Below are 17167 nucleotides of genomic sequence, written 5' to 3'. Positions count from 1 at the left end.
CAAATCTGTACCCAGCACTATGTAAGTTTCTTTAACAATGAACCTGACAAGGTTCACCAATTTGGGGTTAAAGGCTTATACACACACACACACACACACACACACACACACACACACACAATACATGCACAGTACAATGTGCACTGCTAGTTAGGTTACTACTGTGATGGCAAAGCCATTAGAAAATAAAAGGGCTAGAAGATTTTTAAATTTAACTAAAGTGATGATGTGTTTTGATGCAGTAATGCACAAAATACAAAAACATAGGGGCAGGATGACCATTTCATTCTGGCTCAGCCAAGTCTGTCCTGCTTTGAGCACTGACAATTCTGCAGTTTAGGATGATTGGAACAATCTGGTTGCCCATATGAAAATCAAAATCAAATGTTTATAGGCAGGTACAGTGCTAATGGAGTAGGGTGAATGTGAAAGGAAACAATATACAAACACAATAAAAGATGACAATTCAACCTCCATGTTAGGTGGAAAGGAAAACAATTAGACTGAGGAATAAATGCTGATTCAGAGTTATCTGAACCTGTGTCTTCTGAATTGTATTTCCTATGACCCCAAATACAGTCTCTATCGTTCTTCTTCCCCTTCTTCTTCCTCTTCTTTTGTGATTCTCCTCCTTCTCGTCTCCTATCTTCTTCTTTCTTCCTCTTCTTCTCCCCTTCTTTATCCTTCCTCCTCCTTGCTCTTGTCCTTCCTTCTTTGTTCTGCGTTCTGCTTTCTTCTGATGCCTTTTTTTCCTCTTCCTCTGTCCTCCCTCTTCCTATCCTTACCTTTCATCTCCTTCTCCTTTACTTAACAACAACAACAACAAAAAGACTTGAAGAAAGTAGAACAGTAGACACAATCCCACAGGCAAATCCAGCAGATCTTCTGTTTCTGTCTGGTCAAGGAGTTAGGCATTGTTGGATGCTGGTGGCTCACGCCTCTAATCCTAGCTATTCAGGAGGCTGACATCTGTGGATCGCAGTACAAAGCCAGCCCAGGCAGAAGAGTCCCCATGAGACTCTGATCTCCAATTAACCCCTCAAAAACTGGAAGTGGCGCTGTGGCTCATTGTGGCTGGCCTTGAGCAAAAAGAGCTCAGGGACAGCACTCAGGCCCTGAGTTCAAGCCCTACAACTGACAAAAAAAAAAAAAAAAAAAAGAAGTTAAGCGTAGTTATATTATTTTCAATGTTTAAAAAAATCTAAAAAGGAGGTTTCCTTTTTAATTATCTTTAAGTAAGTGTGCAAGGGCACAGGTTCTTGGTGTGACACCCAGGCTGGCTTCATATGATGAGCTCCCTACCTCAGCCTCCCAAGTGCTGGCATGATAGGCATGCACCACCATACCCAACATGCCCTATGTTATATTTTTGATGCATGAAAATTATATGAAATTCAAGATAAAGCTTATTGGAGCTCCTAGGAGACCAAACTAGACATCCAGCGATAGCAAGATGGGTAGATTGCATCATACAAGGTACCAGGGATAAGAGTGATAGTACTTAGAGAGAATTCTGGAATGTTGAGAGGGTTAAAGAGGATCTACATGAATGTCCATCACTGAGGCTGTTTGTTAGGAAACCACCCAAAACCAAGGGGCAAAAAACAAAACAAGACAAAACAAAAAAACAGCAGAAAGAACTAGTGGGACAAGACCCAAAGCTGCTACAGGTATTAGAAGTTTGCCAGTGCTCAAAGCCTGAGTGCAAAATTTCAAAGCACAATCATCATTCAGAGTACTGAAAACAAAAAATACCATTCCTTGGTAGTGGAGATAAGATAAACTAAATGAAGTACTGGCCTCACTGACTGCAGCTCTTATCACATCATAAAGTTTAAAAGCTAAACTTATTTTTTTTCTGAGAAAATTTCCCAAGAAAATTTCCCCCCAAAATGTGATGGCATCTCAGAATAATGCTCAAGAATATTTTTAATGCTGAAATCCAAGCCAGGCATCAGTGGCTTGCACCTGTAATATCAGTTACTCAGAAGGCTGAGATATGATGATCATAGTATGAAAGTCCAGTCCAAGCAGGAAAGTTCATAAGGCTCTTTCTGATCTTTTTCAGTAAACTACTACAAAAAAAAAAAAAAGCTGGAAGTGGAACTGTGGATCAAAGTGGTAGACTGCTATCCTTGAATGAAAATACTCAGGGACAGCACCTAGGTCCTGAATTCAAGCTCCAGGACTGGCAGAGAGAGAAGGGTGGGGGAGGGGGAAAGAGAGAGAGATCCAACACCCAAAATATTTGCATATGTAACATATAATTAAAATTGACAGAGAAGCAGAAATATAATATGACCAATAGTAAAGGGAAAAATCAACCTAAACAGACCCAGAAATGACACTAATGTTTAGAGTTCATAGACTATCATTCATAGTCTATAATATAGTCTCTATCAGTTCATAGATTATTACTATTATTATTACCATAACTATTATTATTACATATGTCCAGGAAGCTGTAAGAGATATAAACACATAAAGAAAAGGCATGGAAGAAAAAAAAAAAAAGGAAGAAAAAAAAAAAAAAAGGCATGGAAGATTTTTTTTTTTTAATTGAGGTTGAATTTTTTTTGTTTTGCCAGTCCTGGGGCTTGAATTCAGGGCCTGAACACTGTCCCTGTCTTCTTTTTGCTCAAGGCTTAGTCCTCTACCTCTGAACCACAGTGCTACTTCTGGCTTTTTCTATAAATGTGGTGCTGAGGAATCAAACCCAGGGCCTCATGTATATGAGGCAAGCACTCTACCATGAGCCATATTCCAGCACCTGAGGTTGAATTTTGATAGGCAAACATCCTGAACTCTGAGATGAAGAATGCAAAGCAGATTAGATTTTTCAGAAGAAAAATTTGCTGAGCTTGAGAATGTAGCAACAGAAAGTACCTGAAATGAAATTTACACACACAAAAAATGTGAGAATAAATGAACAATGAAACAAGTTCAACAAGCCAAATACAAATATAAAGTAAGAATTATATAAGGGATGGCTCTGATTAAGATGCATTGCACACATAAATGGACATTTATACAACTATTTAAAGTTACAATAAGTATTTCTTTAAAAAATACTATAGAGAATGAAAGACAGATTTGAGGATAGGGTAAATAATTGTCCCAAAATAGATATGAGGGGCCTGAATCAAGAACATGTAGAGAACTCTTAAAACCATAAGAAACCAATAAACTTGTGCATTATTGTTTGGGGCCTGGGTACCGTCCTTGAGGCTTTCTGCTCAAGGCTAGTGTTCTATCACTTGAGCCACAGCTTCATTTCCAGGTATTGGTAGTTTATTAGTTAAGAGTTTCACAGACTTTCCTGCCCAGGCTGTCTTTGAACCATAATCCTGAGATTTCAACATCCTGAGTTACTGGGATTACAGGTGTGAGCCGCTGGCATCAGTTTATATCAGTTTTTAATGACCAATATGTTATCAGACATTTCCTACACTAAACATACATATGATGAATACTCTAATCTAAAGATGTTCAACAATGAGAGGCTTCAGGAGAGCACAAATAAATATATGGAAATAACACTATACATCCTTTGGAGTAGCTAAAATTAAAGTTAACACATTAAGCATAGAAAAATGTTCATTAGCATTCACTGATTGTGAGAAATGTAAAACACAACAACCACAATGGAAAACAAATTGGCATTTAGAAAGTTACTTAAAATAGCAAGCCCTCCACACATAGGTATTTACCAAAGAGAAATAGTACTCAACAACCAAAAAGGAATGGAGTACTTGGAATAATTTTACTAAGGAAACTAATTTTACTAAAGGACTAGGAGCAGTGCATGCTACAGTATTCAGCTAGTATACAACTCTAAAATGTCAACTAATCAATGTAGTTCTAGAAAGCAAAGCAGGACTTGGGTGGTATGGTTTTGGAATGAAAGGGGCTTACTAACAGATAGAAATGTTTGATTCTAATTCACATCAGTATCTTGATGGTTTCATGGGTGTACTTGTGTGTTTAAAAATCATAAAATTATATACTCTAAATACATGCAGATTGTCGGTTTTACTTTGATAAAGCTAGAAGAGGAAAAAGAAAGAAGGAAGGAAGAAGGGAAGGCAGAAGAAGAAAGGGGGAGAAGGAGAATAAAGAGAAAGGGGGGAGGAAAGAAGGGAGGGAGGGAGGTAAGGAAGGAGGGGAGGGAGGGAGGGGAACCGACGAAGAGGAGGGAAAGGGGAGAAAGTTCTTTAAAAAAAAAAAATATTTGCATTGCAGCCAGAGCTGCACATCCTGGTCAAGAAGGGCCATTTCCTAGAAATGAAGCCCAAACAGGAACCCCCACCACCCTAGCGGGACCTCCAACAGAGCTCGCTTTACCCAAGCGTAGAAACTTGAACATCTGAACTTTGTTCCTCCGTGGTCTCACTCAACACCTCTCCTCAAAGCCATGGAGAACTTTCATTGCCTTGACCACTTCCCACCCACAGATCAGCCTGGTCCTGACTCATCAGAGCGATACGGGAGAGCTGGAGGAAGAGAAGTGTAAACAGTGTAGGCGACCTCTGGATTCATCCGCAGCCACCATCTTCCCAACCACTACAAGGCGTAATGGGAACAGCAAGTTCGTTCTTGTGGCTCTTGGGCAGCCTCGTGCAAACCAACCTGGCACCGGGGCTGCTTTTGTTCAGAGATTTCTTTCAAAAATCAACCCTCTTGTAAACAATCCAGAATGTTTGCACCCTCTGGGAAACTATGAGGAGGCTGCTTTCCTGGTTTACCCCATGACAATGAGCTCATTTCAAAGAGGCAATTTCTGAACCCATCCACTGGAACAGGACCACCGTGGTAGCGAGTGGTTTGCGACGTTCTCAATGAAAGCATGAATGGACTAAGGTCTCGACATACATTAAAAAAAAAAAACCCAACTGAAATAGTCTTCTAGACATCATTTGAACAGACTCCTTTCCCATTCAGGGACTTTCATAAATAACCCCACAATTAGTGATGTGTTTATTGGCCACTTACCTGAAATACACAGTGGTGGGATGAGCTTTCTGGGTATGAAGTTTATTTGTGAGAAAGGAAGATTTCTCAGAATAAAAGATTTCTCAGAATAAAAATAGAGCAGCAGTACTCAACTAAACGGGCAACTATTCTTTCAAAGAGCCTTAGTGGTAAACTATTGTGAGTAGAGCTCAAGCAGGTGATAGAGAAATCTAGCTTAGCCAGGAGCTTGCAACTACTTTTAAAAAATAACATCAGCCCTTCTCCCTCACAATGCTACTCAGGAGACACAATTATAGCCATTCATGAGTAAACCTTCTTTAATATCTATTTTATATGTATTTGTATCCAGAACGTAGCATGTCATTATTACATATCCAGGTCAATATTGTGAAATCTTAAAAATCTTACCCTATGACACTTCTGCTTGAGACTTTTTGATTCTTTTCCATTGCACTTTTGACTGTTATTTACGGCTTTAGTTTCGTGTGCGTGTGTATTTTGTTCTCTTTTGAGACAGGGCCTTGCTACATCACCTATACTGATCTCCCCGTCTCAGCTTCTCTCAGCAGCACTGGAATTACAGGTGTGCTCCAGCACACCTGGCTCCATTCTGCTTTCAATAGAATAAAAATGCCTGCACTGGGCTAGTAAACCTCAGTGAAGTTAAAGGTGGTGCTACTTACCTTGGTGCTACTGTGTTCAAACTCACAGTAAACATCCTCCCACTGAGACCTTTCAAATGACTAGTCCTCCTGAGTCCCTCTTCTTTCTCATCCCTATTCTTCTCAAAGCCAGCTTTTAACCCCAAGGCCTTAGCTAGAACATCATCTACAACACTTGTTTCCTTCTTTACTCCCTTGTCACTCTCCATGTTTTTAATTCTTTCATGGCACTTAGCCTACAAAACCTCCGAGCTTTCTAATAGGATCTCTTTCTCTATAAGTTCAGAACCCATGTTTATTTTATTCAGTGCTTCCATCTCTAATGGCAAATATAGATACTGACATCTTATCCTAAACTCTAAAGCCTAGTTCAAGCATCCTTCCCCATCCCATCCCCGTTCTTCCATTAAATCTTGCTGAGCACCCATTTTTCAGTGTTTACAGGTGATGAGTATGAAGAGCCAGATACATCTGGAAAACAGTGTGTGTTCCATGATGCTGCTATCATGGTCGTGCCTTCCAATGTAGACCTATAGCTGTATTTTTTAAGCTTCAGGTTTTCTCTTATCACCACTATGACTTTTTGCATGTTCTCAGCATTATCTTCCTATATGTGTGTGTGTGTGTGTGTGTGTGTGTGTGTGTGTGTGTGTATACATGTGCACTTGCCTGTACTGGGGTTTGAACTCTGAGCCTCTGGCTTTCACATGGCTGTTTCTGCTCATGTTGGCACTCTACCACTTGAGCCACACTTCCACTTCCCGCTTTCCGCTGGCTAATTGGAGATTTAAAAAAAAAAATCTCTTCGATTTGTCTGCCTACGCTGGCTTTGAATTCATGCTTCTAAGATCTCAGCTTCTAAGTAGCATTTTAGGCATGAGCTACTGGTGCTCAACTATTCCTACTTTCCACACAATGATTCATTTTCTTTCTAAAGCTCATATATTTTAAAGGAAACTTTATAGAAACAAAAAAAGTTATTTCACTAACCATAAAAGGACACATTATAATAATTACTGAAAATGAATTACTATTGTCATCTTTTAAAAAAGATATTAGCAACTGTTAGAAATATGACAACACCAATCTAGTAGAACTCACTAGTCTAGTGAGAACATTAATGTAACAACTACAATCTTTCTCCTGATAGTCAGAAAGATAAAGTTTTTGAATGACTTCATACCTCTGCACATCATTATTATTGAAATCAACCCACATACCATTCTGGCCCTCTGTCATATTACATTGTGAATAACATTTGTCACTTGACATGTATTATTCCCTGCCATAACTGGTTAATAACATGTGCATGTCTATACCTTGCTCACCTTAGCATTTCTCTTTATATCCTCCATGGTTCTTGAGCTGATGCCTTTAACATATATACTTAATAAAGTTCAAGTTGGGTCTACTACTTAAGAATCTTGAACCAGCTTGATTAAAAATAATATAAGACAAAACTGGGCACCAGTGGCTCACATCTATAATCCTAGCTACCAGGAGGCTGAGATCTGAAGATAGCAGATCAAAACCAGCCAGAGCAGGAATGTCTGTGAGACGCTCACCTCTAATAAACTACTCAAAAAAATCCAGAAGTGGTGCTGAGGCTCAAGTGGTAGAGTACTAGCTTTGAGCACAAAGAGGCTCAGGGACAGTTCCCAGGCACCAAGTTCAAGCCCCAGGACTGGCAAAAAATAAATAAATAATAAAATAAAACAAAATTAGGGAACATATAGACCATGCAGAATTCAATAATTCATTTCTTTTGTTGGCTGTCAAATGCAGGATTGAGCTCAGAGCACAAGTAATTTTCAATGTTCTTCTGCTTCTGAAGGATAGCGAAGAGCTAGTGCCTAATGTACGAAATTATGAGTGTGAATTCCAGGACTGTCCAAAAGAACTCACAAAGTTCTTCCAAACTTCAATGTCTTTTTTCGAGGTGAGCACTCTACCACTAGGCCATATTCCCAACCCCTCAATGTCTTTTTTCAAGAGGTAAGAGAAAGTGTTCAAGAGTTCTCTAATTCCTTTTTCTTCTGGCCACCTGATTTCTCATATATACACATCTAACCCACGTCATCCAGGTCTGTAATTCAATATCAAGGAAGTATCTGTGTAAGGACTGAGTACTGAAAAGTGAGATTCTTTCATGGATGCCTCTACACGAAGCAAAGTCTCTCATTTACAGATAAAGGCCAAACCAAACCAGAAGAAAACTGAAAGTGTGATTTATTATAGTTAAGATTGGTCTATAAGGTTTAAATATGTCTGTTACAGTTAATAGCAGATGAATGCAACTTTACAAAAATCAAGATTTTGATACAGTACAGGACTAAATGTGGCAACAGTGCATTGGAAAACTAATATTCCTCAATGCAAATATCAAATCTGCAGCACCTTTTAGAAGCTTCTACTAAAAACTTAAGCTGCAGTATTTATTACAAGCTCTACTCAGAACACAAGACTACCTAAATCAAGCATTAAACAAGAAACAGTGGAGTCATTCAAGCTTAATATTGTCAGATTTGGTACAGGATTAAAATACTAAGTGTTTTTTTAATGTCCTGGTTTCAAATTAATAAATACAAACATAATATAAAAATATACACCAGTTGATAAGACTGCACTGCACTGATCAGAAAATTAAATCTCACTCTCATATGTATGCAGGTATGTCTTGAGAGTCAGAATTTCTGAGTAGCTACGGCTTGTCTTTCGGAAGAAATCCAGACTGGTGAGATGTTCAATATCCCGCACTCGAGCTGTGTGCATCTTTATAAGTTCTTCTACCCATTTCGACTCATCCTCTGAGCTCTGCAATAGAAATAGAAATTACAAACCAGGATACAGTAAAGCCACCAGCACAACCATGTTCAGTGCAGCATAGGTGACATATGGAACTAGCTCATATGCTCCTTAATAGATGAATGGATCAAGAAAATGAGGCATATACACACAATAAAATTTTACTAATTGCTGGGTGTCAGTGGCTCATATCAGGCTGAGATCTGAGGATCACAGTTCAAAGCCAGCCAGGACAGGAAAAGTTCATGAGACTCTATCTCCAATTACCAGAAAATCAGAAGTGGTGCTGTGGCTCAAATGGCAGAGCACTAGCTACAAATTGAAGAGCTCAGGGACAGCACCCAAGTCCAGAATTCAAGCCCCATGACTGACAAAAAAAAATTTTTTTGCTCATCTATTAAAAGACTGATATTGTACCATTTACAAAGAAATGGAAAAACCTGGAAACAAAAATGTTAAGCGAAATAAGTCAGGCTCAAATGGACAAAGGATGCATGTTTCCTTTATATGTGTAAGCTAGATTTAGCTTTTAAACTTGTAAGTATGGTATGCAAGTGACAACAAATGCATTAACTGAAATACAGTAGATTCAAGGGAAAACTCAAATAGTGTTGCTTCTTTGAAAGACAAAATCAAAGTCCAACAAAAGAAACACCAGGAAGCGGATATTTTTAAGGGTTAAGGGGTGAAGTCAAGGGGAAAGAGGGAGATGAACGGACAGAAGAAGGGGGAAATGCAGTAAAGAGTTCGGTGAATATCCTACAAAATTAAGAAGACAGAGAAGGGTTGGGTAGGGGAGGATTGGGTGAGAATGTTGAAATGGGTGACACTGAGCAAGATGCATCATATTCATAAACTGCTCCATTAAATATCAACTCTTTCATACAACTACTTAATGATATTTTTTAAGTGGAAAAGAAATAAAGCAACCAGAGTCAGGATCTTCCAGAGCAGCTTCTCTAATGGTCATTTTGCTTCATGTCCACAATTGATCAGTTACACACTGTGACACAGACTCAGTGTATGTCATTCCTTCCTGACCTTCCCATCACTCTACTGCATTCCTGTTGGTAATACACCACAAGTACCTGCCCTTGGCTGTAAACATTTTCAACAGCAATTAGCTGTACCAAATAAATGAGATGTGGTCTGAGAAGGCACTATTCTCAGTAGGTTCCGAGAATATAAATCAAAATTAGGAAAACCATAGACCCAGTGAATTCAATAATTTGCTTTCTTTGTCGGCTGTCAAATGCAACAGTGAACACAGAGTACAAGTAACTTGCACAGTTCTTCTGCCTCCGTAGGAAAGTGAAGAGCTGGTGCCTAATGCACAAAATGATATTGTGTGTATGCTAAGACCTTTCAAAAGAACCCACTATATCGACTACAGTCTCTGTTGGATTGCAATGAATTGCTATTTCGATGAATTTGACTTAACATGGGTGCTACAGCTGGTTCTTTGTGACCAGAGAAGTCTTAGTTAGAAATGTGACTCTTGGCTATGAGAACTTGGTTAAGTCATTTCATCTCACTAATTTCTTCATAAGACCAATCAATAATTCTAACTCCAGAAGTTTCTTGGGAGGTAGAAAATAAAAGGGGAGAGGAAGAAATCAGGGGAAATTTGGTAAAGAAACATCATGGAAGAAAGGCAAGAAATCTCTTTCCATCTTTCATAAAATGGACTCCATGCCTAATTCCAGGTGGATGACTTAGCTATCCCACACTGAACAATCCATTTTACATCTAACTTGAAACTAAAAGATAATTCAGAGAATGCAGTCGTTTGAGTCTCAAAAAAATATTTCATTTTGGAAAGAAGTTAAGGGAAGAAATAAGATCAGGGAGACGTGTGAGTTATGGGCAGACCTACCTTTCTTAGTAAAGAGGAGCAGGATGGCACTTGTGAAGGATTTTGCTCCTTAATGCCCCTGAATTGCAATGGCCCCAAGTCTTTTTAGAAGTCAAAAGGTGGCTGCATGTCCCAAAGCAGAGAGTGTTCAGACATGCCCTTCCCCAACCCTTGACCACTAATGGTCTCAGCGAGCTACCAACCAAAAGCCAAGAACCTGCAAAGGTTTTCTCAGAAAGCTTCAACCACACAAACCTGGACAGGGAGCTCCAGCATCTTGTGCCAGGCCTAACTAAATATGTACCATGAGGGTGTTGGTTCAGGAAGCCAATGCCTGGCCATCTCAGGAAAAATGAAGAAATGGGAAGAAACTGCTTTGCAGGCTGAAGAAGTAAGGATTTTAGCCTTCAACGCCCCACCCTCCTACCCAAACTAACCAAGATCTCTGCAATTCACAGGAAAGACCTAAATATAACATTACCCACAATGCTACTGACCAATCCTCAATGTGACCATATAATTAACAAAGTAGGAGGTCTCCAGATGGGTCAGGAACCCCTCTGAGTGAGCCGAGTAAGCACGAGGATGTATTTTGAAAAAAAAATCATATTTTGCTCATCTGTTTGATCTTTAAAATATGGTTAAGTGAGTCCAATGTTTCCTTTATAAATGCAATCATTTGAATGTGTGGATGGGGGGAAGGTTCCCCCAATTTAAATCATAGCAAACTTGGATTATAAAAACTGAAAGAGAATGAACAAAAAACAGTGTTTTGCTTGTTTCCTTAGGAAGTATCTTGTCAATTTCAGTGGAAGAGTCTTCTCTTCAACCTGTCATATGCTAAAATCTGGTCTCTAAATTGGCAAAAAAAAAAATATAGGCTACAACTTGGCGTTGGTGGCTCATGTCTGTAATCTTTGCTACTCAGGAGGCTGAGATCCACAGATTGCAGTTTTGAAGCCAGCCCTGACATGAAAGTCTATGAGATTCCCACCCCCCCCCCCCAAAAAAAGCCAGAAGTAGAGCTCTAGTTCAAGTGGCAGAGCATTAGCCTTGAGGCAAAGAAACTCAGGAACAGTGCTCAGGCTCTGAGTTAAGGTCCCAGGACAAACATACAAATATATACATAAGCTACCAAGATCCAGTGGCTCATACCTATTATTCTTGGCTGATGGCCAGCCCATTTAGAAAAGTCCATGAGACTCTTAGCTCCAGTTAACCAGCATAAAACTGGAACTAGAGGTGTGGTTCAAGTTACAGACAACCAGCCATGAGTGAAAAAGCTAAGGAACAGTGCCCAGGCCCTGAGTTCAAGCCACAGTACTGGCACAAGTAGGTAAATAAGTAAGAAAACAAACAAATAAGTAAATAAATAAACAAGCAAATGGATCCTTTTTGTGAAGCCATCTGGACCTTTTCATCGTTTGTCAAAATTGAACACATAAACAGAATTGATATTAAGTGTACATACACACATATATGGTACTATGAAAAATAAAAATCTATTAACAGATAAGATACTTATATGATGTGTTAAACAGAGAGCTACTGTGACCCTTTCTTCTTTCCTCCTGGCTAGGTAACCCAGGGAATATACTTCAAGATGCAAATACTAAAAGTTGCAGGAAAATTGCCATGAAACAGTTGAATGATGAGCCACAGAACTTCGGTTGAATTTTTTTTCATGTTTTAGCATGCTAAACATACACTTAAATTTATAAATACCCCCATTTAATGGTCATTTACAAATCCAAGCACTACCACTGGTCAGTCTTGTATGATAGAATTAAAAGTATGTTATCTACAGCAGTGTAATATAGCACACTGTCAAATTCTCTTCCTTAAGGTGCATAATAAATGTACAGATAGTCACAGGCTACTGTTTTGTAATGTATTACATTTCGTATCTATTATTCCTAACCTGTTACAAATGTTTGCAGAGAGAAAAAGACTTTAATTTTTCTAATGATCTGTAAAAACTGTTAACTTCTATAAGTAGGCATTCTAAATAAAATTGAAAAACAAACAAAAAAAAGAAACAAATACTATATAGAAAAGTACATTCTAAAGACATATGTCCTTGAACTCACATTGCAGCTCTCGTCATTGTCCGAGCGATGGGGAAGGATGAAGGAGGACACAGACAGGGGCCCGTCACACTTGTCAGCAGGCTGAGTGAAATCCAGGCAGCTGGTAATGATGCTGTAGTAGTGAGTTGGGACAGGAATGGAACTGCCTTCCACATACCTAATACAGGAAAGAAAAACACACAACAAATAGGCATCCTTCCTTTTGTAAATAATCACTAATGATTATAGTCTACATCTTCCAGATTAATTCCCACCCAGCTGAGTTATCTTTCACCCTATACCTGTGAGCACAATTGTTTTCTGCCTAGAATTCTCTCCTTCTCTCCACCTGGGCAAATGAGAGAGCTATTCCAGGGGGGGGGGGGGGGAAAAAAGACTTCCAATCTAAAACTTGAAATCAAGAAATGGCAAAAAGGTCAATATTGTGACAACAGAAAAAGCTGGAAGAGTCAAAGACAAACTCTGGTAGGCTCTAAGTGCCAGGATAAGGAGTTCATCATCCTATTTGGGCAATAATGCTCTAATGAAGGTTTTCGTGACAAAGAATGTCATTATTGCGGCTGTAGTTCAGGAAGATAACAGGAGTGGAATTGTAGAAAATGAACCAGAGTGATGAAATACTGAACTTAAGTCAATAATATCTTTTCCAACCTATCATGAGATCCTAAACTTGCTACAAATAACTCATTTGCCAGTTGAAACATTGGGACAGACTATAAACAATGAGCCTAATGGTTCCAAAGTCTACACTACTGAAGAAAAAGATATCTCCAGTTTCTCACTTGGCTTTCTATGATCTTAATTTAATCATTTTGCAAATATTGAAATCATAATTGAGCTAAAAATTTAATTTTGGCTAAAAACTCTCATACTGATCTACAATAAAATAAATGTATACATAAGAAGAAGTTTCTCTTATGTGTGAATCAAATATATTTTATTAATTATCTGCATTTTTTTTTTATTTTTGCCAGTCCTGGGGCTTGAACTCAGAGCTTGGGCACTGTCCCTGTGCTTCTTTTGTTCAAGGCTAGCACTCTACCACTTGAGCCACAGTGCCACTTCTTGCTTTTTCTGTGTATATGGTACTGGGGAATCAAACCCAGGGTTACATGCCTGCTAGGCAAGCAAGCCCTCTACCACTAAGCCATATTCCCAGCCTTATCTGCATTTTTAAGTAACCATTCTCTAAGAATCTTTAAATCACAATTAGACCCTCTCTTACATTCTGTACTGCTACGTATATAATATTAAATGATAACTTATTCTCAATTTGTGGTGTGAATCTTCTTGTATTCCTCACATGGACTATGAGTTCCTTGTGAGCTCACAGTTTATCTTTGTATAACCCTAGGAACACCAAGGAGAAAGACAGAGACAAAATAGATTCACCTAAAATCTACATGCAATTAATAAGATAAACTAGATCAGAAATATAAACAATTCCCAAAGTCTCCCCAAACAATGAAAGTGGAAAGTATCATCCTTCTACTGAAGAATTGTTGAAGAATATATTATCATTGTTAACTATTTTTATATACTTTCTTTCATGAAGCAGAAAATTTATTTACCACAAAATCTCATGCTAACTACATTTAATCAAATGTTTAAAAATTGAAGAAGAAGATAATGATGATTCAAAGTAAAAAAATATTAAGGAATATCAACTCTTTTCTAGTATATGAATATTTGAAAAGCAGCCTTGAGTGATGTCTTGGAATATAAATATGAAAATCAAGAACTCACTGGTTGATTTCATCCTCTGTGTCACGTAAGCCATTGTAGTCATAGTCAAAAATGGGTCCACTTATCACATTAACACCATTTCTCTCTGAAGCATATTTCTTCACCAATACCCTTTGGAAGTAATTCCACACCCCTGTGCAAACACAAAAATCAGTTTCCACAAACCAGACCCCTTGCTTTGGTAAAAATTCTCTCTAGAATGTATCCTACAAGCCAGGAGCATAGTTGCCATGACTTATGAGAAGTGCCTAGATGAGCTTATTGAGCTGGAATCTGAAGGATGGATGAATAGGTGTTTCCTAGGTAAAGAAGAACATGCTAACTTGAGTATAAGATATGTAGACAAAGTACGGAGTTTCTGAGTCGATAGAATTAAGGCCTGCCTTTTCCTTGCTTCCTTTATGGTCTCATCCATATGCTTAGTCTCAAGTGAGTCTCTAAGATGCAATCCTTTCATGCAAAATCTGGCCATGTGGCAAAATATGCTACCCTGTTACTATCCCCTCTGAAATGAACTATTACAAAAGACTAGGTCCTTTTATACTATAAATCAGGTCTCCCTCCCTCCCTCTCTTTATCCTCTCCTTTCCTCTTTCCTCTTTTCTTTTCTTCCTTTCTTCCTCTTCCTTTCCTCTTTCCTCTCCTTTCTTCCTCTTCTCCCTTCTCTTTTTCTATATCTCTCTCACACACATTTACATATACTATGCATTTTTAATATTTCATATGCTTTTTCATTATAATTAAAGTAAAAACCCCACTCCCACACATGTGCCCTGCCTGCCTCTGATTTCATTTCCATCTTTTTCCCTCTCAGGTATAGGCTTTCTTCCTCCAACTTTGCCCAACATGTTCCAACCTAAGATTTTGGATTGCTTTTCCTTCTGCCCAAACTCATTCCCTGCCCTGCATGCCTAGTTTCTCCTCTATAACCTATTTCTCCCTTCTAATATCACCCCTTTCTGAGGATTTCAGAGGTCCTTCAGTTCATTGTTTGAAGGAGGACTGCTAGAGAAAGACCAAATGTCAACTGGAGGAAAGAAGAAAGGGAAAGAGAAACACACAGAGAGACAGAGAGAACAGGCAGAAGGACAAACTTGCAGAAATTTGGCATTTGAAATAACATCCCCCCCCCCCCCAGCAGCCCCACTGTTGGGTATCTATCCAAAAGCCCACAAACAAAATCACAGTAATGCCACCAGCACAACAATGTTCATCGCAGCACAATTTGTCATAGCGAGAATCTGGAACCAACCCAGATGCCCCTCCATAGATGAATGGATCAGGAAAATGTGGTACATATACACAATGGAATTTTATGCCTCTATCAGAAAGAATGACATTGTTCCATTTGTAAGGAAATGGAAGGATTTGGAAAAAGTTATACTAAGTGAAGTGAGCCGGACCCAAAGAAACATGGACTCTATGGTCTCCCTTATTGGGAATAATTAGTACAGGTTTAGGCAAGTCATAGCAGAGCATCACAAGGCCCAATAGCTATACCCTTATGAACACATAAGATGATGCTAAGTGAAATGAACTCCATGTTATGGAAACAATTGTTATATCACAGTTGTAACTACTTTCAACATCCTATGTGTATGTGTAGTTTCTATTATTGATGATGTTCTTGTATCACCTTCCTATGGTTGTACCTACACTATCTCTGTAATCTTATCTGAGTATATTGGAAACCGTGTTTACTGGTATTGGAAGTAGGAAATTCAAAGGGAATACCAAATTTGAGAGACACAGGGTAAAAAAAGGAGAAATAACTACAAAAGCAATACTTACAAAACTGTTTGGTGTAAGTGAACTGAACACCTTGGGGGGGGGAGGGAGGGGGGGGAGGGAGGGGGGCATGAGGGACAAGGTAACAAACAGTACAAGAAATGTATCCAATGCCTAACGTATGAAACTGTAACCTCTCTGTACATCAGTTTGATAATAAAAATTTGAAAAAATAAAAATAAAAAATAAAAAAAGAAATAACATTCCCCCAAGAAAGAACAGAACAGCAAGTTTTCCACACCAGCTTCAGGGTGGTGCTGTGTTCCTCTTATTACTGGTTGGTCAAAATATGTATGTCAATAAGAAATAAAGGAATTCAGGAAATCCTGATTTGTAGCAACTAAATGAAGCTGTCTTTCAATTATCATTGAAATAAATCATGTATCTGACTTTGTGAGACACTTCTCACTTGAGGCTGAAAACAAACTAGGAAGCCTTTGAAAAACAAGTTTAATTTTTTTTAAAAATTTAAAAAACAATTTTTTATTTTTTTATTCATAGGTAATAGATCCTATCTTTAAATTCATTCTAAAAAGGACATCACATAAACATTTTCCCTCCAATCATGAGAGCCATTTCAGTAATATCCAGTGGTCTGTGACTGTCACTGAAAGTTATAATCACTTGTTCTTGTTCCAACACAATTCCAGACTTAAAGAGTTCTGTCACATAATCCAATGCTCCTATAACAAGATCAATTAGGAAATACCTCCTCTTTCCACCTGTCTTGTAACCTTAGATGTCAATCACCAAAAATGAAGTAAAAGACCATAGAACTTATTTCATAGTGTTTTCTCTATCTTTGGATAGGTGTATAAATGGATGGACAGGTGGATGGATTACTTATTATGCGAACTAGAAAACAGATTGGTTTGGCCACTGGAAAATTCATTTTAAGGTTTGAGGTCATGTGATAAAATCTCTTCATTCACCAGTTAGATATTAACTGGAATGTTTATGATCACATCACCACTGGTCATATTCCAGAGATTAAAATTTGGCTTAGTTGGCCAGGGTTTAATGTATCTATATAGTTTACAGAATCACTATCTTCAAAAAATCCTTATGCCTTTACAAAAATAACTTTTGTATTCAACAATGAAAACAGCTAGGTGCCAGTAGCTTACTCCTGTAATCCTAGCTACTCAAAAGGCTGAGATCTGAAGACTGAGGTTTGAAGCCAGCCAGGGCAGGAAAATCCATGAAACTCTTATCTCCAACTAACTAGAAAAAAAATTGACAGAAGT

At 38.4% G+C, this 17167-nt stretch overlaps 1 protein-coding gene across 7 annotated transcripts in view; it reads right to left on the bottom strand.

The window, feature by feature from the left end:
- Positions 1-7848: 7848 nt before the first annotated feature.
- The window catches only part of Enpp2 (ectonucleotide pyrophosphatase/phosphodiesterase 2), a 106473-nt gene continuing 97154 nt past the window's right edge, over positions 7849-17167 (bottom strand). For all 7 annotated transcript variants that reach the window (XM_048359126.1, XM_048359125.1, XM_048359127.1 and 4 more), the window contains 3 exons: positions 14133-14265; positions 12387-12543; positions 7849-8450 (listed from right to left, as the gene is read on the bottom strand). In XM_048359126.1, the coding sequence (XP_048215083.1) occupies positions 8280-8450; positions 12387-12543; positions 14133-14265 (461 nt within the window). In that variant the 3' untranslated portion in view covers positions 7849-8279. The remainder of the gene's footprint in view (positions 8451-12386; positions 12544-14132; positions 14266-17167) is intronic.

This window comes from Perognathus longimembris, chromosome 12 (assembly GCF_023159225.1).
Source record: "Perognathus longimembris pacificus isolate PPM17 chromosome 12, ASM2315922v1, whole genome shotgun sequence".
Lineage (NCBI taxonomy): Eukaryota > Metazoa > Chordata > Mammalia > Rodentia > Heteromyidae > Perognathus > Perognathus longimembris.
The sequence above is the reverse complement of the archived record's forward strand: the minus strand, read 5'-3'. Positions and strand labels throughout refer to the sequence as shown.